At 53.0% G+C, this 24803-nt stretch overlaps 1 protein-coding gene across 2 annotated transcripts; it reads left to right on the top strand.

Annotated features, from left to right (window-relative positions):
• Positions 1-4093: 4093 nt before the first annotated feature.
• On the top strand, positions 4094-24471 carry LOC125407991 (angiotensin-converting enzyme). 2 transcript variants are annotated; one of them, XM_048445966.3, is made up of 25 exons: positions 4094-4389; positions 5032-5199; positions 5927-6020; positions 6592-6735; positions 7347-7538; positions 8075-8172; positions 8486-8658; positions 9004-9227; positions 9518-9662; positions 9897-9995; positions 10217-10339; positions 10682-10893; positions 11552-11688; positions 12560-12718; positions 12956-13043; positions 15019-15162; positions 15320-15511; positions 17258-17355; positions 17531-17703; positions 20119-20342; positions 20645-20789; positions 21176-21274; positions 23207-23329; positions 23643-23830; positions 24020-24471. In XM_048445966.3, exons 1-25 carry the CDS (start codon positions 4126-4128, stop codon positions 24250-24252), a joined length of 3939 nt encoding a protein of 1312 aa, XP_048301923.1. In that variant the 5' UTR covers positions 4094-4125; the 3' UTR covers positions 24253-24471. The 2 variants fall into 2 exon arrangements, with proteins under 2 accessions (XP_048301923.1, XP_048301924.2); XM_048445967.3 differs by lacking the exons at positions 4094-4389; positions 5032-5199; positions 5927-6020; ... (7 more) ...; positions 10217-10339; positions 10682-10893 and adding an exon at positions 11171-11419.
• The last annotated feature ends 332 nt before the right edge of the window (positions 24472-24803 follow it).

The raw sequence follows: 24803 nt of genomic DNA, 5'->3' as shown, positions 1-24803 counted from the left end.
ATCACAAGGTCTCCCCTCTTAAAGTATATAGCATGGCTTTTACATTTAAACACTTACATTTAAAATGCTTGTGCAGCCATCATTACCACGTTCAGTTTGTTCTCCTCACCCTCTACCTTTTGGCAGCCGCTCTGCCGCCTCTGTCCCAGGCACTGGTAACCACTGACTGGCTTTCTGTCTCTGCGATTGCTTATTCTGGACAGCTCACATACACGGATTCCTATACCGTCTTATGATTATTTTCCTCTTGGCATAATGTTTCAGTGTTCGTTCATGTTGTAGCATGTATAAGCACTTCATTCCTTTCTTAGGGGAATAAATACTGCACTGTGTGAATACATTTTGTTTATCCCTTCAACAGTTGGCTGACATTGGGATTTCAATGTTTTGGTGTTATGAATAATAATATATTGTCACTAACATTTCTGCACAATTTTTGTATGGGCAGTTTTCAGTCCTTCCTGCTATCTGTCTGTATCTTTGTGTGCGCGCGCACGCGCGTGTGCATATATGTACGTGTGTATGTGACCACCCCATTTTACTATCTTTCCAACAATATATAAGAATTCTAATTTTCTAATTTCTCCATATTCTTGCTAAAATTTTTCTGTCTTCTTTACTGCTGTCTGTGTAGTCCAGCTTGAGGCTGGTCTCTAGCTCTCAATCCATCTGTCTTAGAAAAATATGGTTTTTTCCCCTTGCATTAAATTATCCTGGCATCCCCATCAAAAACTCAATTGAGGGGCCTGGGAGATGGCTTTGCCACGGAGGTAAGAGGACCTGAGTTTGGATTCCTAGCATCTATGTGAAAATCCAGGCATAGTCTGGAATCTCAAAACTGGGGAGGCCGAGACATGATTTCTGGGGCTTGCTAGTCAGCCGTTCTAGCCAAATCATTGAGCGCTAGGTCCAGTGAGAGACCATCTCAAAAAATAGGGTAGAGAGCAAGAGAGAAAGACGGCAGACGCTGAGCACAGGCCTCTGTGTGCATGGCACACCCACTGACAACTACATCTGCACACACCACACATGTAAATCAGTGGAACAGTTATAGTCATTCATACACACCTATTATCCAAGCAGTCAGGGGACAGAGGCAGCAGAATTGCTGTTAATTTGTAGCTGTTCCGTATTGAAAAATCCAAGGCTTAATCAGTGTTGTCAAATAACCTTTTTATTAGGAGCAAACTGATAACCAGAGTCGGTTGGCAATATCACCTTGCACCTCTCTCAAAAGGCATGGGCTTATTGGGTTATGTTCCAAAACAATGACAACAAAGCAAGAGAAAAAAATATAAGAGTTCATTTCTGAGCTCCCAATTCTATCCTTTGTGTGTGTGTGTGTGTGTGTGTGTGTGTGTGTGTGTGTGCAGCACATGCATGTAGTGCCCTCAGAGGCCAGAAGAGGGCATTAGACCTCAGAAACTGGAGTTTCTGGCTACCCAATGTGCTGGGAACTCAGGTCCTCTGCAAAGGCAGCACGTGTTTTAAGTCTCTGAGTCATCTCTCCAGTCACTCTATATTCATTTTGTCATGTTATATTTTTATATTGTTTTGTTTTTGAAGAAGGGTCTCCCTATATAGTCCAAGATGGACCTGGAACTCATGTAGCCCAGGCTGACTTCCAATTTTTGGTCCTCCTGCCTGTTTCCCAAGTGCAGGGATTACAAGAGTGTGCCACCCATGCCTAGGTTTGTTGACCATATTTCTCGGGGCTGTCTGTCCTCTGTGGTCACTAATAGCTGGAAAGAGTTTAAGAGATGAGCGATTGGCTGGACTAGCACGTTGCACTTCCACAGGTGGGTCTTCGCAGCTCCTCACTGGCCCCACCCTAACTCAGTCTTCCTGCAGGATTGGGAGCCTTCTCCACAGTCTCAGTGGCAGCTGGGGAGGGAGCTCACAGGGGAGAACTTTATCTCTTTCATACCTCTCAAGGTTATCATAAATGGCAAATTACCCTACCTCAAGGTTATCATGTCAAGTTATAACATTCACACATAAGGGTATAGAAACATCCAACGTGCAAAACAAATATAAGGTGTATACGTATGTATATATGTGTATATATATACACATATGTGTGTGTGTGTATATATATATATATTCCTTTTCCTCATAAGACCCTGAAGACAGAGAAAGTTATTTTTAACTTTTGTCAGGATATCAAGGCTGCAATGTCTGTATTACTGTTAAATTCCAAACTGGTGAGGTTTGGCTCCTCACAGACTCCTCTGCAGGCACTGGAGCTGCCGTCAGGAGGTGTGAGTATGAAGGCTGGGCATCCCTTCCTCACATCGCCTTGCCTCCTCCTCTGTGACAGGTGTGTGCTATGGTCTGGGAACACACAGAGAATGAGGCAGACTGACCGCGTCTCTACCCTTCTGGAAAGTATGGCATCATGGGGAAGCTGTGTGTTTCAACAAGTTCCTACAATAAAATGTCACCTAGAAGGAGGAACAGGGTGGTGACTCCAGCCATCCCTGGGGTCAGTGGGCAAGATAACAGTAATTAGCCTTTGATTTCATCATGTCAACGGTAAGGCAGAACCGTTCATTCCTGAACTCAGTCCCTAACCCAGAAGTACAGACCGTGTCCCACTGCCCACAGCTGGGCCTGAGAATGGGCCAGCAGAAAGAACTGCCTGTTCTTCCTCTCTGCTGGCTCCGGTACTCAGGAACTCTTCGGAGACAAGAGCCTCCAACCCCACCCTGTCTTCCTCTCTCCTCCTGCTTTCAGTTCTGCTTCTGACAAAAAAGACAAGAGCTTCTGAACGCAGCCTAAGCCCCAGACTCTAAGCTGTGTCTACCCACCCTCCACATTGGACCTTCATAGGTACCGCCCTCAGAATTCCCCTCCCTAAGCCTCTACCAGTTCAGGCTGCTTTCTCGCTGAAGACAGAAGCTCAGCGGTGGAAAAGACACACAGTGCTCACCAGGTGGCCCCTTGCTAGTCACCTTCCTCCTTTCTTCATGTCTATCAGTCCTCAGGGACCTCTCCTCTAGCCTGTCACCTGACAGGCCAGCACGATCTCACAGAGTCTTCATGTCACACAATCTCCTGTATGAATGTCATCACCCCATTTGCCAGGGACAAGAATCCTTCCACCTCTTTGGGGGAACAGCCCTAGTGCTGAGGGGTTAGCCTCCACAGCCTCCTGGTGCCTCAAGAGGACATGATCCTCCCTCCCCCACGCTTGTCACTTTGAGGGACAGGTGGAGGAGACAGGGAAATGACTGGGAGTGTGGAGACCTGAGGTGACTTGAAGCCAATCTGTCTCAGTGGTAATTTCTCCATTTTTAAAAGCAGGGGGCTGTTCTCGTCTCTAAGGCATTTCGTCGCTCTCAAATCGTGCAACTGTGAGGTTCTAGGGCTCTGTTGGGGCAATGCCTGGTGATTCTTGTGAGATGAACAGCTGACTGCCAGCCGTGTAGCCAAAGGGTTGGGAGCAGAAGTGTCAGCGCTTATGGCCCACTCTATGGTCACCCCTCGTAGACAGGAACAGATCCTCTCTCAGTTCCTCTGCTCTTGCGAAGAGTCCCTCACCCCAAGCCCAAGGTGAACTGGCTGCCAACATCTGCAGCAACGACCCAAGGTGCCTGTCAGGCACCCAGGCAGGCGACCCCTTTTCTTCCAGGACCCGGCAACCTCAAGTCCATCCCTGTGGCACCAGCCAGCCATCCCCGCCCCCTTGTCACTCAAGAGCCCGGAAAGGCTTGAAGGGTTATGCTGGGAAGCCTTGAGAAGTCAGAGACCGCTGAATTCTACGGCCTAAGACTACGTGGTGGCAGCCAGAAGGCACGGCCGGGCGGCGGCAGTAGCGTGTTTGCAGGGGACAGAGACCCCTTTCTAGCTTCCTCTGCAAGCGCCCCACCTAGCCCCATCTCTCCACCCAGGCTGTTCCCCGACCCCTCCGGGCCTGGTTCCCCTGCCCAGGGCGGGCTAGGAATCTCTGCCCAACCCCGCTCAGCTGGGCCCGCGTCGCCGGGGACTTTGGAGCCGAGGAGGAAGCGCGGAGGGGCGGGGAGGTGGGGGTGTGTCGGGAGGCGGCGGTGCTGGGTTTTATAATCCGCAGGGCGGTCGCGGAGCGGGAGAAGGGACAGCGCCGCACCGTGCGCGTACCGCGCTATGGGGGCCGCGTCCGGCCAGCGGGGACAGGGGCCGCTGTCGCTTCTCTCGCTGCTGTGGCTGTTGCTGCTTCTGCTGCTGCTGCCGTCACCCGCCCCGGCGCTCGACCCTGGATTGCAGCCGGGCAACTTTTCCGCGGATGAGGCAGGGGCGCAGCTCTTCGCCGAGAGCTACAACTCGAGTGCCGAGCAGGTGATGTTCCAGAGCACTGCAGCCAGCTGGGCATACGACACCAACATCACCGAGGAGAATGCGCGGCTCCAGGTGGGCGCTGGGGCCTGGGCGGGGGCGGGGCACGGCAGGACGCAGCGACCAATCAGAGAGGTCTGTGGTCAGTCGCCCAGGGTAGCAGGTGCCTGGGGCCCCCAGCCTCAGCCCTGAGCAGCGAGATCCCTAGTGGGGGGGGGGGCGCCACCAGTCAGACCCTCCCACCCGCCCTGCGCATTAGACAGGCGGTGATGCTCCAGTCCGGGTTGGGCACGTGATGCCAACATAGGAATGAAAAGGGTGAAGCTAACTCCTCCAAGGCCAAATCCTCCCGGCGCGTGGGTGTCCAGAGCTGGGGCAGCAGTGGTCTGCATATAGGGAGCTCTGTTCGGCTCCAGAGCCCTTGCCTCCTGACAGCTGCCTGACCTCTTATTAAGGATCCTTTTCTGGCCCCTCCACTCACTGTTCCCTCATTCTGGTCCCAATTTTCTCCGTTGTTTCCTTGAGTCAGATTCCCTCAGTTCCCAACCCGAGGGCTCAGGAAGAGGGGTGCTGCTTCTGCAAGCTCATCTCTAGGGCAGAATCTCTGCAGGACCAAGGGATCTGGAAGCCCTCCGCCTTACCAGGTCCTCTCAGTACTGTAGCCTCTCCTCCACGGCCTGAGTCAGACCACTCTTTTCACCCTCCTGCTGAGCACAGGAGGAAGCAGAACTCATCAGGCAAGAGTTTGCAGAGGTCTGGGGCAAGAAGGCCAAGGAGCTATACGGCCCCATCTGGCAGAACTTCACGGACTCAACGCTGAGAAAGGTCATTGGGACGATCTGCACCCTAGGACCTGCGAACCTGCCCCTGGCCCAGCGGCAGCAGGTGGGCCTGAGGGTGGAAACAGCACAGTAGCCAAGTGCCCTGTTGTGGTGGTTGGGAGAGCAGCCTGGCAGACAGGAAGGGACCTACGATCTGTATGGACATTGACTATAAGGAATCTGAGGGGGGAAACAAGAGGACTGACTGACAGGACCACAGGTTTTCCCTCCAGACGTGTGGTGGAGTAGAAAGTCAAATTCATGAACTAGAGTGTAGCTGAATTACCAGACTGCTAGTCTAGCATGTGTGAAGCCCCGTGTTTTATACCCAGAATTACATTACACATGCAGAGAGTGATGTGGATGTGCTCTCTCTCTCTCTCTCTCTCTCTCTCTCTCTCTCTCTCACACACACACACACACACACACACACACACACACACACACACAAAGTCAAAGGTAAATTTCTCTCTAGGTAGACTTGGTATATGGGCAAGGGCTGGAAAGAGAGACTGCAACAGGGCCAGAGGATGGCAGGGATTCACCCTCACTGTGGGCTGGTACCAAGCTGGTTTTCGTCTCAGACCCTGGGTCTCTGGTCTGCTCCACCTGCGAAGGCTGCCTCGGCAGGGAAGGGAGGCAGTTGGAAGAGTGTCACTGAGTGATCTTGTCTGAGTCACATCCCCTCTCCAGACCACTTTTTCCTCCCAGCCAAGGGGTGGGGTGGGCAGATTAACTCCAGAGGCCGATGTTTGCTCACTAATAATAATTCCTCAACTCCGACTTGGCAGTACAACTCTCTGCTCAACAACATGAGCAGAATCTACTCCACCGGCAAGGTCTGCTTCCCCAACAAGACTGCCACCTGCTGGTCCCTGGACCCAGGTATGGGCCGGTTCCATCTCTGCTGGGGTTTCCTAGTCCTGGGTCACCTGTAGGATCTATGTTTGTCAGTAAGTCAAAGGCACTGGCCCCCCACTGGGGCTGGAATACGCAGAAGTACCCATACTTCTGCCCCACCCTGCTTCTCTCGGCACTTCGGGGACCCTCTAGCGCCACCCCTCCACTGCTAAGCTTTCCTCTGGCCACCTAGCTTTCCTTTTAATGGGTCCTCTCACTTTTTCCAAAAGCCTCTCACAAGCCCTGGGTCCCTTGGTACTGTATCACAGGTCAGCCATCCTATGCAATGAGTCATGGAGAGGGTTCTGTCTCTTCTAACCTCTAAATGTCCTTTCTGTGTCAATGATCTTAGCCATTTTCCTGGGTGCAGGGTCCTGCCCGGTGCTTTCTTTGTATAGTCTCGCCCCAGCAAGCGCATAGGCTGCCCTTGCTCTGGGGGTCACTGTGATACTGAAGGGGCTGGTGGAAATGGTAAAGAGCAGTATGTGCCCCTGCTGAAGGCTGTCAGAGACTGGGACACAGACGGTTCCTAACTGACCCTGCTCACCTGTCTCAGAGCTCTCCAACATCCTGGCCTCCTCACGAAGCTATGCCAAGCTGCTGTTCGCCTGGGAGAGCTGGCATGATGTGGTGGGCATCCCACTGAAACCGCTCTATCAAGACTTTACTGACCTCAGCAACGAAGCCTACAAACAAGATGGTGAGCTTGCATCTTCCTCTCCATGGACAGCAGCCTTCCAGGCTTACAAGACCGTCTTGTCTGCTGTCCCCAGAGCCCCAAGTCCCTGAGCTAGACAAAGCAGCCAGTGTGATGACTGCAGGGCTGACCCAAGGTCTCAGAGCTAGTGGGAACGGCATGAAACCTATGGCAAGCCTACACTGCTGTCCTGTCCCTCACTGCTGTTCCTGGTACCTTTTGTGGCACTGCTCCCAGCCCTAAGACTCTCTGCATCTTTGTGCTTAGGGACCTGTTTTGCTGGAGATTAGAGGAGCCCCTAGTTAGAAAGTATAGACCTTGATATGGTGACCCACACCTGTAATACCAGTACTTGAAAGGCTGAAGTAGGAGTATGAGGAGTTCAGAGCCAGCCTGGGCTACACAGTGAGACTCTGTCTTAAAAAAAAAATAGGTGGATAGAGTGTGGCACACAACTGTACTCCCAGAACTCAAGAGACTGAGGCAGGATGATCTTGAGTTCAAGGCCAACTTGAGCAACAATCTCAAACCAATGCTTGGAGTCAGGAAGACGGCAGAGACAAAACTAGGATGTGGAGAGCCCTTGGGCCTGACCTGCGCTCTCCCGCTGCTAGGTTTCTCGGACACAGGAGCCTACTGGCGCTCAGCATATGACTCCCCCTCCTTTGAGGAGACTCTGGAGCACCTCTACAATCAACTAGAGCCCCTCTACCTGAACCTCCATGCTTACATCCGCCGCGCACTGCATCGACGCTATGGGGACAAATATATCAATCTCAGGGGACCCATTCCTGCTCATCTACTGGGTAAGGACCTGGGCCTTGTGCCCAGGGGAGCTTGGGTGTAGGAGGATGCCCAGCAGAGGGAAAGTGGTCCTTCCTCACGGTGCCTCCAATATGTGGAATGCCATGGCCTTTGCTTCCTTATGCAGAAGCCTCAGTGACTTCTGTCCTCAGCTCAACATCTCCAGCAGCCTGAAATCCTGCTGAATAGATGGGGATCTGGGAGCTTAGGGAGGCAGGAACTTAGAGCCAACAGAGAGCTAGCATGGGGCAGAGCTAGGGCAAAGCCAATGGCTTTGGCTGCAGGTTCAGGGGAAGAGGCAGCCTACTTGTAGACACTTTCGAGGACACAAGCCTGGAATCTTGGAGCCCCTTTGCAAAGGATCCTGGCATGTTCAGAAAGGACACCAGTAACCAGCCCTGTGGAACCCAGGGAGAGTCAGGAGGGCTGTCCTATGGCCCTAGAGTATAGGTGCTGGCACCCACCCAGGGTAGTAAAGATGGGGAATTGGCATGGCTGGGCAGGAGATCAAACTGTCCCATTGGCTTTTTTCATTTAGGAGACATGTGGGCCCAGAGCTGGGAAAACATCTATGACATGGTAGTGCCTTTCCCGAACAAACCCAACCTCGATGTCACCAGTACAATGGTGCAGAAGGTAAGTGCTGGAGCCAGGCCTCGGGTAGGGCAATGAGAGGAGGAGAGGGGAGGGTAGGAAGAGCCATGTGGTAGGCATAGCCTCTCCCCTGCCCTACAACAGTCAACAGTGACCTAGGGTCTCGTCCGTGGTGGCAGAGTGATCTGCTGTGGTCAGCAGTGCCCTGCCCCTGGGAAGTGAGGGCACTGAGCCTCAGATATCTTTCCTGGGCCAGAAGCTATCCTGGGAGGAGATCACTAAGCCCCGCCCTGAAGGCAGTCCCAGGGGCTCCCATATGGCCAACTCCTGACCTATTTCCCCACCTCCCGGCCAGGGTTGGAATGTCACAAAAATGTTCCGGGTAGCAGAGGAATTCTTCACCTCGCTGGGGCTCTCACCAATGCCTCCTGAGTTCTGGGCAGAGTCAATGCTGGAGAAGCCAACTGACGGACGGGAGGTGGTGTGCCATGCCTCAGCCTGGGACTTCTACAACAGGAAGGATTTCAGGTCTAGACCTGGGAAGAGGAGTGTGTGGGGCTCCAAGGAGGAGGCAGCTGTGTCTCCGACCTGCCTCTGTAGCGGAGGACTGTTCTGTATCAGGGCAGTAGGGCCAGTCCTCCCACTTCACATCCCTGCAGCTCTCAAGGGCAATTAGCTGGCGCCTTGGAATGGAGGAGGGCCAGAGTGGTGGTCGGCCAGGGTTGGGTCGAAGGGTTGCTAGTTTCTAAACACTTCTCACCCCAGGACAGAGGCCTCCTTAGCCCCGTGCTCCTCTAGTCCCAGCCTCCCCAGGTCTCTGGCCCCTGCCCTGCCCTCTTCTCCACCCTCATCCTCATCCCATCTGTGCTCCAGGATCAAGCAGTGCACACGGGTCACGATGGAGCAGCTGTCCACTGTGCACCATGAGATGGGCCACGTGCAGTACTACCTGCAGTACAAGGACCTGACGGTCCCCCTGCGGAGAGGTGCCAACCCTGGCTTCCACGAGGCCATCGGGGACGTGCTGGCTCTCTCTGTCTCCACTCCTGCTCATCTGCACAAAATCGGCCTCCTGGACCATGTCGCCAACGACGTAGGTATGAAGTGGGCCAGGGAGAGGATCCAGCTTGGCTCAGTCAAATCTCCTTCTACCGTGGCAGATCTCCACTGTTCCCCTACTCCGCCTTGTCATTTTTATCTTGAGGCCCCATATACACCCTGAGCTCAGCACTCTCCCGGAGTCCTTGTCCACGGAGCTAAGGACTTGGGGGGTCACCTCTGTCTGCCCAGCCTCACCTCCTGTTGGACAGCCCTCCCCTCCCCCAGGTCCTCTCTGCCCTAGCTGCTCCTCCCCCTACCTTCTCTCTCTCTTCTTGTTTCTATACAGAAAGTGACATCAATTACTTGCTAAAGATGGCCCTAGAGAAAATTGCCTTCTTACCCTTTGGCTACCTGGTGGACCAGTGGCGCTGGGGGGTCTTCAGTGGACATACCCCACCCTCCCGCTACAACTTCGACTGGTGGTATCTCAGGTGAGGAGAGAGAGAAGCCTTGTCCCTCTTTTCTAACAACATCTCCCCCCTACCCACTGCCTCCTCCGTCCCTGCTGAAAACTCCAGGAAGTCTCCCCCATTTTCCAGGATGTAGAAGGAATGCTGGGGAGGGGTAGGCTAGGGGTGGAACCAGATCCTTTTTTTTTTTTTTTCCCAAATCACAAGCAGCCTGTGCATCCCTAGGGCCTTAAGATTTTAAACGTCCCCTTCTAGAACCAAGTACCAGGGGATCTGCCCTCCAGCTGTCCGGAACGAAACCCATTTTGATGCCGGAGCCAAGTTTCATATCCCAAACGTGACACCGTATATCAGGTACCAGAGCCCTATGTCCCTCCTTGCTCCGTCATTCCTCAGGCCCAAGGGCTGAGAATGAGAACAGTCCTTTCTCCTGGGCAATGCTCGGTTTCTTCCCTTCTTCCTGCTGCTAGTTCGTGGTCCAGCTGTTGCCCTGGAGAACTGGGGATAGAGCCTGAACGCAGGACTTTTGTCTAGCTCTCCACATTCCTCCTAGCCCCTGCTCTCTGTCCCTGCAGGTATTTTGTGAGCTTCATTCTACAGTTCCAATTCCATCAAGCACTGTGCAAGGAGGCGGGCCACCAGGGCCCGCTACACCGATGTGACATCTACCAGTCTACCCAGGCTGGGGCCAAGCTCCGGTATGTGGCGGGAAGGGAGAGACAAGTGGGAGGCTGAGGGGAGAGGCTGGTGAGGGGCATTTCTGCAGGCTGGAACACCACAAAGCCATACTGCTCTGGAATAACTCTCTCCTCTCCTCCCCCCCTCTCTCCCTCCCTCCTTCTTTACCCTTTCTCTCTTTCATATCTAATATTTATCGAGCCGGCCTTCAACTGCCACGGGGCCAGGCAAATGTCCCCCATCACTCTCACAGAGACACTAGCCCTAGAGTTCTTTCACTAACGAAGGACAGATGGGCGGCCGCACCGTGGTGGACCCCAGCCTGTGTCTCCTATACCCACAGTGCTCACTCTGCTTGGCAGGCAGGTGCTGCAGGCTGGCTGCTCCAGGCCCTGGCAGGAGGTGCTGAAGGATATGGTGGGCTCAGATGCCCTGGATGCCCAGGCACTGCTGGAGTATTTCCAACCGCTCAGCCGATGGCTGCAGGAGCAGAATCAGCGGAATGGTGAAGTCCTCGGCTGGCCAGAGTATCAGTGGCGTCCACCGTTACCTGACAACTATCCATATGGCATTGGTAAAGCCCTAAGTGAGGGTAGGCTGGGACCAAGAGGAGTCCTGGCCTCTGACCTCTGGGCCCGGGCCTCAGGTTCCTTGGTCAGCTCCTTCCAGTTATGTCCCACCTCTGGGCTCATCATCAGGGCTGTACAGCAAAGATGGGCATGTCTTTCTCCCAGCACCCTAGAGACAGTGTGCCCAAGACTGAGGGCCCCTGGAGTCAGTCTTGCTGGCACATTGCTCTATGAGGTCACACTGCAGACTCGGCTCTTATTGGCCAGTAGTGGAGGCTGCAGGGCTCTGCTCTCCTGCGGCCATGGGCCAAGGTTGGGCTACTCCAGGACTGCCCAGCTTCCTCTTTCTGCTGCTCTGCTATGGGCACGCCCTGCTGGTCCTCAGTCAGGTGACCACCGGCCACGTGACAACCAACCAGGGGATAACAAGCCAGGCAACAACCAGAAGCCAGGGGATAACAAACCAGGCAACAACCAGAAGCCAGACAACAACTCACCGAGCGACAATCATCCAGACAGCCCAGAAGCCAAGTGGGACTCCTGGAAAGGGGCAGGGCCACGAGGGGGCATGGAACCAGGGAACAGCAGGAGGGGACTCCAGTGGAACCACGCCTTGTGGTAAGGAAGGCAAGGCCTGTCTGTTTTCCTCCTCACCTCCTGCAGACCTAGTGACTGATGAAGCGGAAGCTAACAGGTTCGTGGAGGAGTATGACCGGACAGCCCGGGAGCTGTGGAACGCGTTCGCAGAGGCCAACTGGCACTATAACACCAACATTACCCTGGAGGCCAGCAAGATCCTGGTAGGAACCCCTTCCACCAACTCCAGCATGTCGCATGTGCACACACACAGCCACACCCCCAGAACACACACAGAGACGTAGGGAGACACTCATAAACGCACACACAGCACCAAGCTGCCAAAACTGGTGAAAAGTCTGAACAGAGTATTTTAAAACGACACTCCATCTCAGATTTATTGGGCTTGGATCCACGTCTGAGCAAGTTTCTCTAGTGGGACACCATTCTTAGTTACCAGTCTCAGAGACTGTAATCCATTGTATATGATAAGTAATGACAGAGTCCCTCTTTAAAAGACTGACAGTCTGTTTGTCAGCACTGTGAGGGATCATTCCCCTGCATCCTGTCCCTCCCTTTGCGGCAGAGTGTATACATCATACCCAGGAAGCCAGTTCTGGCCATGCGCTCTAACCCTAGATCATAGGGTGTTAACATTGCTTGAAGACCCGCTGTGTGCTGCCCATGGGTCCTTAGTACCTCACCTTCTCTTCCTGTAGACATCCTTTGGCAGTTATGCACAATCTGGCATTCTTCCTATTTCAAAGATGCAACCCCTGAATACGCAGGGCCGGGGGGTAGGGGGTCTCTTATCTAATATCACACCACCTTTACCCTAATGACATTTAAGGCATGCTGAACCCCCTTTTCCTGATCTGTCAGGATACACACGGCCAGACAATAGATGTCTGTTGAGGAACACATGTTGTACCCAGTCTATTAGCAGACGGCCCAGGTTGAAGAGGAGGGTGTTTGTACAGGCAAAGTTATCCACCTAATCGAACCACGCTCCTCACCACTACCTTTATGGAACCTCCTACACAGAGGCCATGCCAAATCTCCTGAGCCTGTGACACCACCCCCTTGTGCCCTCAGCTTCAGAAAAACAAGGAGGTGGCCAACCACACCCTGAAATATGGCACCCTGGCCAAGAAGTTTGATGTGACCAACTTCCAGAACTCAAGCACCCAGCGGATCATAAGGAAGGTTCAGAACATGGACCGGGCAGTGCTACCTCCCAAGGAGCTAGAAGAGGTGTGTGTCCATGGAGATCAGGGAGTGGGCACTGCTGGGGAGTTAGCCAAATCGTGGGTCTGCCTCCACACTACTTTCTCGATTTGTCAAGTCTTGACATGGGCCATGTCAGCAGGTCTCCAGAATTCCCATGACCGCAACACGTTGGGGCACAAGCTCCATGGTTCCCACCCACGGTGCATGGGGCCAGAGCATATGGGAGGAGGATTCTTCATTCCTGTTTTCTCTCCCTTGCAGTACAACCAGATCCTGCTGGACATGGAGACCATTTACAGCATAGCCGATGTCTGCTACACAAATGGCACTTGTCTGCAACTAGAGCCTGGTGAGAAAACCCTGAAAGAGAGAGAGTTGGGGGTGGGTGGCTGGTAGGGAGGAGGATGCTATGCTGTCAAGGGAAGGAAGAGAGGGGGCTTCCTTAACTCATGTCCTCCAGAGGAACTGTCTGACCCCGCTGAGAGCTAGAACCAACCCCACTGACATTTCTCTAATCTCTGCCCCCAGGGCATCCCTCCTGCCCAGGGCTCCCCAACTGTTTTCCTTCTACATGCCCCTCAGAGCAATAGAATCTCAAACATGTGTTTCAAAGCCACAGACCCCAAAAAGGAGAGCCAAAGACCTTCAGGTCCGTGTCTCTACCTTCTGTGGCTTCCTAGGAACCCCTCCTCCACTGGGACTGAAAGAGAATCTGGGGCCAGAAAGGATAAACCATGCAAGAGTCCCCCCACCGGCCTAAGAACACTAAGCTAGAACTTGGCCTCCAGCCCCTAGCTGGTAACATTCCCACACCATCCCTTCCTTCGCGGCAACTTCCCGCCGGGCAGCCATAGACCAGCTCATAACCACCTCTCAATGCTCATGTCTCTTCAGCCTGACCCCGTTGAAAAGGTTCATTCAGCCCCCCTCCCCCTGTGCTCACACACACACATCTCTTTCCAGGGTTGGTGAGCTAGAGTCATAAGCATTCTTTGTGAGAAATCTTTACCAGAAGTTGTTTCTTCCTGGCCCCAGTCCAGCTCCCATGTCAGAACAATGACAAAGAGAAGGGGAAATGGAAAATAAACAGAAGCTAGAAACAGTTCCAGGGCGGGGTCGGGCCTATAGGTAGTGAATGTGGGTACACATGCCAAGAGGGAACATGTACGTGCGCGTGTGTGCATGCATAAGTGTGTGTGTGTACAAGCACACTTAGGACACATGTGCATGTCTGGGTGTATAGTTCTAAATATGGATATTTAAAAAAACATGTAGCATTTGGCATCCCCACCGTACAGCCCTTTGATCCAGAACTAGGCCATCTGGTCATGGACACGGTAATTAAAATAAAAAGCCCATGAAGGCCGGTGACTTTCATCACCAGAAAGCAGACACTGAATTCTGAAAACAAATCTTTTTCAAAGAAAGCTAATTAAGTTTACCGTTTCTGTGACAAGAGCATATGACATAGAATGTTCCAGAATAGAACCCAAGTTCAACAGTGAGGGTTTCAGATGCTCCAGGGCTCCTCCAACTAGGCCAAGGGCAGGGCAGGAGGAGAAGCCATCTGCTTCTATACTGATGCTCACAGTTTTGTGTGACACTCGCTCTGGCCTGAGCTCTGTGCTCTCAGGAGGGTGTCTCATGCAGAGGGGCTTCCACAGGACATAAACCCAGGGCCCACCTTGCTGGAGGCAGCTCAAGTAGTTCTTGTACCTGCACAACCTTTATAGCTATTGGAATTCCTTTGACAATTTGCAAAGGATGTTGTGGGTCCCCAGGGGCGCAGCAATGAGAAGGCGCAGCCCCTGCTTGTAGACAGACATTTCCAAGTGCCTGGGAAGGCCAGGATAACTCCTTTGTTTACAGATATGGAAAAAGACCCGCCCAGGGTAACTTGGGGGGGGGTCCATGGGAAGGACAGAACTTGAACTTAGGCCTGTGAAACTTCCCAAACCATTTCTCCCAGGGAAGGGGAATTTATGGGAGAACCATTTGTTTTTGCTCCAGCCTGGCCACCCCCTATGTGGGGACACAAGCCTGTCATTAAGCTACTCCTAAGAAAGGAACAAGAAAACCCTTTTCCAAGTTGCTGAACCCCTGCAAGTGTCTGAGGTCATGTATGTGCAGCATGTTGCCCCAGGTGGATACCCTGTGAGCTCCTCGTGGCCACTGGCTCCCTAGCTCTCTCCCCTCTCGCTACTTACTGCCTATCCTGTCAAGCTTTCTTCCAACTCTGAAATTCCATGACCAAGGTCCACTTAAAAACAGAGGAGTGCTGAGCCAAGAACTGAGGCTCAAGCCCTTCGACCCCTCCCTTCCAGATCTGACCAACATGATGGCCACATCCCGGAAATACGAAGAACTGCTGTGGGTGTGGAAGAGTTGGCGAGACAAAGTGGGGAGAACCATCCTCCCCCTTTTCCCAAAGTATGTGGAACTCTCCAACAAGATCGCCCGCCTCAACGGTAAGTTCCCAGTGCTGGTGCCGCTGGCTTTGTGCTCCCCAGTTCCCTCAAGGTCCTCTGAGATCCTTAGTCTAGGGACAGGAAGGGCCCCAGAGGTGACAGGGGTGTCCTGAGTGAATGAGAGCTGTTGGGAAAGCTTGGCTTGTCTCCTGTGCAGGCTTCACGGATGGAGGACACTCCTGGAGATCATTATATGAGTCTAAAAACTTGGAGCAAGACCTAGAACAGCTGTACCAGGACCTGCAGCCGCTCTACCTGAACCTGCATGCCTACGTGCGCCGTTCCCTTCACCGCCACTATGGGTCCCAGCACATCAACCTGGATGGCCCCATTCCCGCCCACCTGTTGGGTAAGGACATTGGTTCAACTTCAAGAAGGTGGACAATGGACAATAGTAAGGGACAGGATAGTGCAGGCCACAGGGCAGAGAGCAGGCCTGAAGCGTCATGAGTGATAAGACTTGAAGCCTTCTGGGAGCGTGGCCAAGGTTGAGTGGGGTGGGGTTGGGGAAACTTCCTGATCACGTTTAGTTACCTCATATTTTTATGGTTTTCTTTTGTGGTGCAAGAGAATTGAACTCAGGGCCTTGTATGTGGCAGGAAAGTGCTCTACCACTGAGCTACACTCCCCATCTCTCCCGGTGCCATGTTTGCCACAGAACCATGTTATACAAGCATTTCACCATCTTTTAAGGGTTAGACCACATTACTCATCATGCTTTGAGACAACCAGATCCAGGAGTCTGGGTGTGGGGTTCTGAGGAAATTCCTTATGAGCCTTGAAAGATGTGAGATTTTGCCAGATGCAAAGTCGGGGCTGGGGGCTCAGGGAGAGAAGACTCAGGGTCTAAGTCAAGGTGTGGCAGCAAAGAAAAGTCCTGAGAGCTCAGATCCACTTCAACATTTGGGCCCTTACTCTTCCAAGGCTCTAAATATTCAAACAGCCTTGAGTACATGAAAGAGGAAGAAGACATGGAGAGATAGAAAGACCTGGGGGAAAGTAGAGGCCACCGGTTTTCTGTCCCCAATGGACCATTGCTTTCCTACTGTTGTTATGAATATGAATAGTGAAGCCAGACAGCGCACATTTAGAGGTCATTTGGGAGACCCCCAAAAGGTTGTCCTTCTATAGGTCTGACTGTCATGCTACATCCCAAGATCTAGCCCTTCTCCATCCCTCTTTGGGATAGTCCAAAGAATATCTAAGTAGATATCAACTCAGTGACCAAGAACACAGAGCCCAGGAGGGAAGCGGGATGCTCCAGGTGCCCAGGGGTTCAGACCAGGGCTTAGAAGTTCATCTCCTGTGGTCAAAGAAAAAGAAGCCCTTTAGGTGCCCCACTCTCAACCCTCCCACTCCTTTCTCATCCCTCTGCCACTCTGACTCCCTCTAGAACATTCTGCCCCCAGCTATGGCAGACCCCCGACTCTAATGGAGTTTTTAACCTTCCAATGATTCTGAATGTCCCCCTTCTCTCCAGTCCTGGAGAGCTGGGCTCTTAACTGACACTGAATTCTAGGACGTTAGCCTCTCCAAAAGGAGATGATTGGTTCCTGTCGGAGTGACTGGTGACTGGCATAATACAATGTGAGAGACTACAGAGGGGACTGTAGGTCAGCTACAGTGACCAGATGGCATTGAAATCCAACCACGTCACTTAGGAGTCTGAGACCCTGTTCGGATTACTTAACTCTCTCCAGACCCAAGTTCCTCTGCTACACAGTGTCAGGAAGCAGGCAGGACTACAAGTTACTACATGTGAGCTTAGGGTAGCCCTTAGGAAGTGGTGGTCATGTGGGTACTGATGTTCCAGGGACTACGAGTCTCTTGCGGAAGACTTCTTCGCTGCTCATGGGCAGGAAAGGCTACCTTGATTTCTAATGCCCAGCAAGGTTCTTACCTGTAACCCACACTGGAAATGACCTTGTGGGCTGGGCATGCAGGTGGGAGACCATGCACATCAAATGCCCAGCGTGGTTTGCAAACAGTTGATGCTCAAAAGATGCCACCTTGGTTGACAGGATTGGGATCTGCCCACCTATCCCTACAGGATTTCTCTGAGCCTAAAAAGTTATGTGTCCCAACTTGCCTCTAGGGAACATGTGGGCGCAGACCTGGTCCAATATCTATGACTTGGTGGCACCCTTTCCTTCCGCCCCCAGCTTGGATGCCACGGAGGCCATGATAAAGCAGGTCAGTGAAGCCAAGGCCATCATCCGTGGGCCTTCTGAGGGAACAATGTAGGGCAGGCCCCAGATGAGAGGACAGAAACCCTCTCTCCTCCAGTGTGGCCCTCTTACAGCCTCTGTCCTGCCTCAGCTGTGTCTGTCAGAGACCCCGGTTTGCAAAGGGCTGTCTCTGCTTGCAGGGATGGACGCCCAGAAGGATATTTCAGGAAGCTGACAACTTCTTTACCTCTCTGGGGCTGCTGCCTGTGCCCACCGAGTTCTGGAACAAGTCAATGCTGGAGAAGCCCACTGATGGACGGGAGGTGGTGTGCCATGCCTCAGCCTGGGACTTCTACAATGGCAAGGACTTCAGGTTCGTCTGGGTAGAGTTAGGATCCTGATCCTGAGCTACAGGGGCAAGAGTATGAGCTGAGTCAAAGCTCTGTGTTTGCCCCCTCAGCGGGAGAGAGCAAGACAGATGGGGGCGGTATGGGACAAAGCTGAGGACTGAGAGTCAAGGAGGTGAGTTTGGTCCTAGTTGTGGGAACCAGGTAGGGAAGTTCCATCTGAGAAATGAAAGCCAGGGGGCTGGAGAGATGGTTCAGGTTAGAGCACCAGTGCTGCTCGTCCAGAGGTCCTGAGCTCAGTTTCCAGCACCCACATGGTAGCTCACAACCATCTGCAGTGGGTTCTGATGCCTGCTTCTGGCACGTGCAGAGAGAGCACTCATATACCTAAAATAAATAAATACATCTTAGAAAAAAGAAGATCGCCAGAAGTGCTGGCCGGCTCTGTCAGTGGTCAGTAGGATGCTTCAGGTTGCAGACCTGATGTCTATGCTGCACAGCCTCGTTTGCACATTGTTGGCCCTTCCCATGGTGCACCACTGTGACGTAGGGAGACCCCACTCTCACCGCTGACAGACAAGGCGCTGTCCTTATCAAGTTGGGGCTGGTTACCTACAGGTGTCTAACAGACCACCCCAAAATCCCGTGGCATAAAATGACCAGTTGGTCCTCAAGGATCTCTGAGCAGTTCTAGCAGTGCTCAGTGAAAGTGTCCTCACTCTGCAGTGGCAGACATCTCAGTCAGAGTATTTAAAAACTTTAACTGAGCCAGCAAGATATCTCAGCAAATAAAGGTGCTTGCCACCAAGTCTGATGACCTGAGTCTGGGCCTCCAATTCCTCATGGTGGAGAGAGAGAATGGAATTTCAAAAATGGCTGTCCTCTGATGGTCACAGACACACCATGGCAGGTGCATACCACATAAATCAATAAACTCTTAAATTTTTAGTTAATTTATTGGCACTAGGAGAGTGACTCCCAGGGTTTTGTTCTTGCCAGGAAAGCACCGTGGTACTGAGTTACCCCCTAGACACAGCGGGGGTAATTTCAGTGGCTCATCTGGAGCCATTTACCCAGAATCTAGTTTTGACTGCTGGCTGGAGTTCCTCAGTTTTTCCCATGTTCAGTGTCTAGGGTGGCCTCTCACGCTGGGTACCTGGTTAGGATGATTGGAGAGGCTTGGGGTCAATCAGGCTTCTCCCTGGCACAAGCTGGCTTGGGTTCCTTCCTATTGTGACCGTCTCAGGCTGGCAGATGGATTAAAACAGAAGCCAGGTTTCTCAATGGCTAAGTGTAAAACTGGCGCGGGATCCTGTCTGCTGTGGATTCCGCCTGCCTCAGGCATCCTCTTTTAGACAGGGTCTTACTATATAACTTATGCTGACCTTGAGCTTGTGATCCTCCCGCCTCACTTGGGCTCCCAAGTGCTAGGACCACAGGCATTTTCAACCCTACATGTCTGCCACGTTCTACGGGAGAATACCCAGGACAACCCAGATGCAAAGGAAAAGGGGAAAAGGCTATGTCTGGGAAGGGGGGTGATTCTGTCCCCAGCTGACAAAGCTCTTGTATAGACACAAAGCCAGGAAACAAATGAGATGGGGTTCACGTGGGGGCTGAAAGCGGGGATACTGCCTGACCTTGGGCCCTTCCAAGGCATGAGGACTTGGAGCTTTAAGGCCCAGGTGGATTGACAAGGGGATCAGGGACCATGGAGGTGAGGATACCTGTGGGAATCCTTTTCTATGATGATTCAGAGGAGAAGGTAGGCAGACCCCACCCCTAGTGAGATGTTGAGGAACTCCTCCCTCTCCCGTTCGCCCCATGAGAAAGAAATATGAGGTGAACCTGCCCAGAAAGATTCTGTTTAGACCCCAGGAAGAAGCTCCTGTCATTGGAACTGGCTTGAAGAAGTGGGTGAGGGGAACACAAGGAGGCGGAGCCTCCTGGCCTGGACAGTTCTGCAACTGTCAATCAGCCCTGGTCCTAAGCATTCTTCAAGTGGTTTGGGATTAAATGAGATGCAGAGTGGCCCAGCCCATGTGGTCCCTAGGAAGCCCCAACCCTGGAAGAAAGAGACAAGTCCTTGGGAAAGCACGGGACACACATCCTACAAAGCACAGGATTGAACATCCCTGTGCCTCCAGACCAAGTCAGAAAGCAATAGTCAATGTGGATTGGAGCTATTCGGAAAGTTAGGGGCAGAGGGATGGCTCTGATGACCTTCAGAGACTTCTGGCCCCAAAGCGACCTCCTTCTTAGGACCACTTATCCATTTCTCCTTCTCATCAGGTCATGCTCCTTGACTCCATGGGGAGGAGGCCTGCTTCACACAATGCATTCACTATCACATGATGCACTCACTATCACATGATGCACTCACCATGGTCCCTGTGCTCCTGTGTCATCCTGACACACGTTCTCCCCACCCCTGTTCCTAGGATCAAGCAGTGCACATCTGTGAACATGGAGGAGTTGGTGATTGCCCACCATGAAATGGGCCACATCCAGTACTTCATGCAGTACAAAGATTTGCCCGTGACCTTTCGAGAGGGTGCCAACCCTGGCTTCCATGAGGCTATTGGAGACGTGCTGGCTCTCTCAGTGTCTACCCCGAAACATCTCCACAGCCTCAATCTGCTCAGTAGTGAGGGCGGTGGCTACGGTGAGAAAGGGCAGAGGTGCTGGTAGGTGGGCTGAGGATCCAGTGGGGGTAACGTACTTGAGAGGTGCAGAAATAGGAAGGTTTTATAGTTGACCCTGGGCAAAGATCTAAGATAGATCGTTGGAAAGGGGAGGGGCCCAGGCAGGATGAACCTGGCAGGATAGCACACAGATCTTCCCAAGAGGCAAGTTTTAGGGATGGTGAGATCCAAGACCTTGTTCCCTTCCCCTCCCTGGACCTGAGCTGCTAGGCCCCGACAAGAGGCCAGCATGGACCTGAGGCTGCACGCCCTTCCTTGGCAGAGCATGACATCAACTTCCTAATGAAGATGGCCCTCGACAAGATCGCCTTTATCCCCTTCAGCTACCTCCTCGACCAGTGGCGCTGGAGGGTCTTCGATGGAAGCATCACCAAGGAGAACTACAACCAAGAGTGGTGGAGCCTCAGGTTCTAGAACATTCTGGTGGGGGTGTGGATTGGAGTGCATCTCTGAGAGTGCCTTCATGTGCTTGTGTGTCTGCAGCTGAGCCAGGGGAAAAGTGTGTGCGTGTGCATGCATGTGCGTGCACATGTGTGCGTGCGTGTGTGTGCATGCATGTGTATGTGTGTGTGCATGTGTATGTGTATGTACAAGTGATAGGGGTCCATGTGTGTGCGTGCGTGTGTGTGCATGTGTGTGTAAAAGTGATAGGGGTCCCCCGGGTTGGTTGTACACCGGAACACAACACTCAGGAGTAGAGGACATTTTGGTGCAGGAACTATTCTTTACTTTAAAAATGCCAACCCTCTCTCAACCCCAAAGTCACCCTCTTACATATCTTCCTGTTTGACAGGCTGAAATATCAGGGTCTCTGCCCTCCAGTGCCCAGATCTCAAGGTGATTTTGACCCAGGGTCCAAATTTCACGTTCCCGCAAATGTGCCATACATCAGGTAAGAGCAAAAGGAGAAAAACTCTATGTTGGAGCTGCCCCCTCAGACCAGCGGGAGCTGGCTCATGACACACAGTGCCTGGGTCCACTCACCTGCGGCCAAAGCCATTTCTTTAAGCCTTCCTTGGACAACACGAGAGCCTAAACCAACCAAACGGTTAAAACCTGATACTCCACTGGAAGTTTGGCTAATGGTTACAAGGCCTAGTCTGGGTAGGATTTTTGTTTTAAAACAGGTTTTACTCTGTAGTCCAAGCTTCAGGCTGGTCTTACACTCACAGCAGGGTCGCCTGTCTTGAGCCACTACACCTACCACGACAGGGTAGTTGATATCAACAGTGTCACGTGGCTGGGTACTGACTTGGGTTCTGTTGATTGATTAGATTTGAGACATGATCCCATTGTGGGCCCCTTTGCTGAAACTGAACAAACTGCCTGCAATGTATGTTGAGCTGTACCTGAAAAGTCCTATAGTCTGGAGCCCAGGGCGGGAGGCCCAGCTTATGCAGGAGGCAAGATGGTTAGGGACAAGTTAGTTGCCAGCTTGGGGTTCAAAGCTCCTGTCCTTTGTTTGAACAACATCCTCTGTCTCTATGAGTATCCATTCTCTCACCTGGATCTCAACACACAGGGTGATCACAAGGTCTAACAACCTAGTCACTTGTCTACACAGAGCTTGTTGGGGAACCTGGTAGCTGGAGCCGTGCATTGTGAATTACTCACTAAGTGGATGGCATCAGCACTTACCTGTGCGTCATTTGGCCCTAGCATAAGGTGCCCAAGGCAGTTCCTTTCCTTTCTTGTGCTCTTATGGGAAGCTTAGTCACGGTGTATGATCCATAGAGCTCTGAAGAAGTTGTGACGGGTAGACCTCAGGACAGAGTTCCTGGTGCCCAGGTGGTGGGAGCCAAGGCACAGAGGACGGAGAAGGCCTCCCAGGAAAGCAAAACTTGAGTTCTTGCCTCTAGTAATCTCTGGAAGCTGAGTGGGGGGTAGAGGAGGAGCTCTGACAGCCAGCACATAGAAGCATGGACAGAGTCTGAGACCCGGAAAGAAAGACATCTCTCTACTGAGACGCTCTTCGAGGCTGCAGAGGGCAAGGAACAAAAAGAGTTGTTGCTAGGTCCCGTCAGGTTTGACCTAGAGACTGCCCTCGCGAGAAGCTTTGGAGGAGGGGTTTCCAGTGGGGCTACCACCACCTACTGGATCTTCTTCTGAGGTCCAATACTCATTCTTGCCTCGAGATGGACCCTATGGAATAGTTAGTGTCCCCGCTTAGCACAGTTATCCAGGCAGGAGTGAGCAAAGGAGACTTGGCTCTCTATAAATGCGCATCTCACATTCTGGCCAGTAGCCTGAACAGAGAGAGCTCTTTGAGGAAGTGCCGGAGGGGGCGGGGGGGGGGGGCACAAGTGGCACTCGGCTTGTGCCCAGGATCCAATGGGAGCAGCCTGTGCTGCTACTCACTACTCGTGTTTAAAAACCAGAGTTGCTGTGGTCACCCTGGGCCTTGGTTGGTATATTCCTACCAGGAAATCCCTGCTGCTCCAGATAAGACTGCCCAGTGCCTTCCCTACCCAGAAGGCCCTACCAGATCCGCACGTTCCACCCAGCAACCCTGGCCTCTGTTCCAGGGCTGGAAACCACACGGCCTGCAACAACTTAATGGGCTCTCTCAATAACCTCGAGCCAGGCCTGTTCCTTGGATCCCCTTGGAGCAGGAATGTGGGCAGCCCAGGGGTGAAAAGCCACCCCTTACAGGCACATCTGGGAAGAGCTCAGGTGACACCAAAGGCCAGACTGACACCCTGGTTGCATCCTGCTCCGCTCGGTCCCCTGTGACTGTCGGAAGGCTGGGTCGCGCTGGCACTGGACGAGCCCCTCTCCCGCCCCGTGCTCTAGGCGTCTCTCCCACACCTCCTCTCCTCTCCAGGTACTTCATCAGCTTCATCATCCAGTTCCAGTTCCATGAGGCGCTGTGCCAGGCAGCTGGGCACACGGGTCCCCTGCACAAGTGTGACATCTACCAATCCAAAGAAGCAGGAAAGCTTCTGGCGTGAGTGTTTCAGACCCCTCCTTTGACTCTTTGAAGCTGAGAAGTCACTGAGGCTATTCTGGGAGCACTTTCTGTTTGGTTTCTTGGGCAGAGAACGGGTCAAGGAGAACCCTTGACATGTTACTTTCAAGAGGAACTGGAGCCCCTGGGCCGTGCATCTCTCCTCCCCAACCCTGCCACAGCCCTATGCAGGCTCTCCCAAACCTAAAGGGTCGTTTATGCTGGGAAAAGAGTATGGAGAAAGAGTGCCAGACTGGGCAAGAGGATACACGTGGTCCCTACTCAGGTTCCATTTCTCTGATGCCTCCCGCAGGGAAACCATGAAACTGGGTTACAGTAAGCCATGGCCAGAAGCCATGAAGCTGATCACAGGCCAGCCAAACATGTCAGCCTCTGCCATGATGAACTACTTCAAGCCACTGACAGAATGGCTCATCACTGAGAACAGGAGACATGGAGAGACACTGGGCTGGCCGCAGTACAACTGGACACCAAACACGGGTACTAGCACCCACCCCACCTCCAGCCCCACGCACCGCTCCCAGAGCGCACACAGGGATGAACCCCATTCCCAGTCCAGACAGCCTCCAGTGTGATCTCAGAGCAAGGACAGGGACGCCAGAACACAAGGCCCCAGTGCTCCCGTCTGTCGCCTTGCCCACCGTCCTGTCTCCTTGCTTCCTCGCTCAGCTCGCTCAGAAGGCCCCTTTCCAGAGTCTGACCGTGTCAACTTCCTGGGCATGTACCTGGAGCCACAGCAGGCCCGTATGGGCCAATGGGTGCTGCTCTTCCTGGGTGTCTCCCTGCTTGTGGCCACGTTGGGTCTCACCCATCGGCTCTTCAGCATCCGCCAACACCACAGCTTCCGCAGGCCCCACCATGGGCCCCAGTTTGGGTCCGAGGTGGAGCTCAGACACTCCTGAGGTGACCCTGCTGGCGAGGCTGGCAGAGGAGTGTCCCACGAGAATTTGGATGGGGGACATGGTGTGTGGGTGTAACACACTCTAGTTGGTCCTTCCTTCTTCTGCCCTGCCCCTCCCCACTCTCTGCCCCCACTCCCAGCCCTCATTCTCTAGATACCCAGCTTCTAACACGGAATTCCCCGTTCAGTCTCTGTGAATACCATTAAAGGTCCTCCCCAACACCCGAGTCTGTGTCTCTTGTGGGAAAGTCAGGGACAGGACAGTCCAGTAGGCCCCTTTACCAATTGCCACCTTCTCAGACGCTCTCAGAGCAGGAACCCAAATAGTCCCAAGTGCTCCGGCCTCCGTCCTCTACAACCTTTCCCACCGGCCTTCCCGGCAGCCCAGGAGAGGTGACCCACAGCAAGCGGTCCTTGCACATCCATGCAGCCACCAAGGAAGCAGATGCTGTGAGCTGCCGCCTGCTTTGCACGTGGATGCATATAGAGGGCTCACCCTGTTTCATGCATTCTGTTCCACACTGACCCCTGTGTGGTGTCTCGGGGGCAAGG

This window comes from Myodes glareolus, chromosome 9 (assembly GCF_982192425.1).
Source record: "Myodes glareolus chromosome 9, mMyoGla1.1, whole genome shotgun sequence".
In the NCBI taxonomy this organism is placed as follows: Eukaryota; Metazoa; Chordata; class Mammalia; order Rodentia; family Cricetidae; genus Myodes; species Myodes glareolus.
The sequence above is the reverse complement of the archived record's forward strand: the minus strand, read 5'-3'. Positions and strand labels throughout refer to the sequence as shown.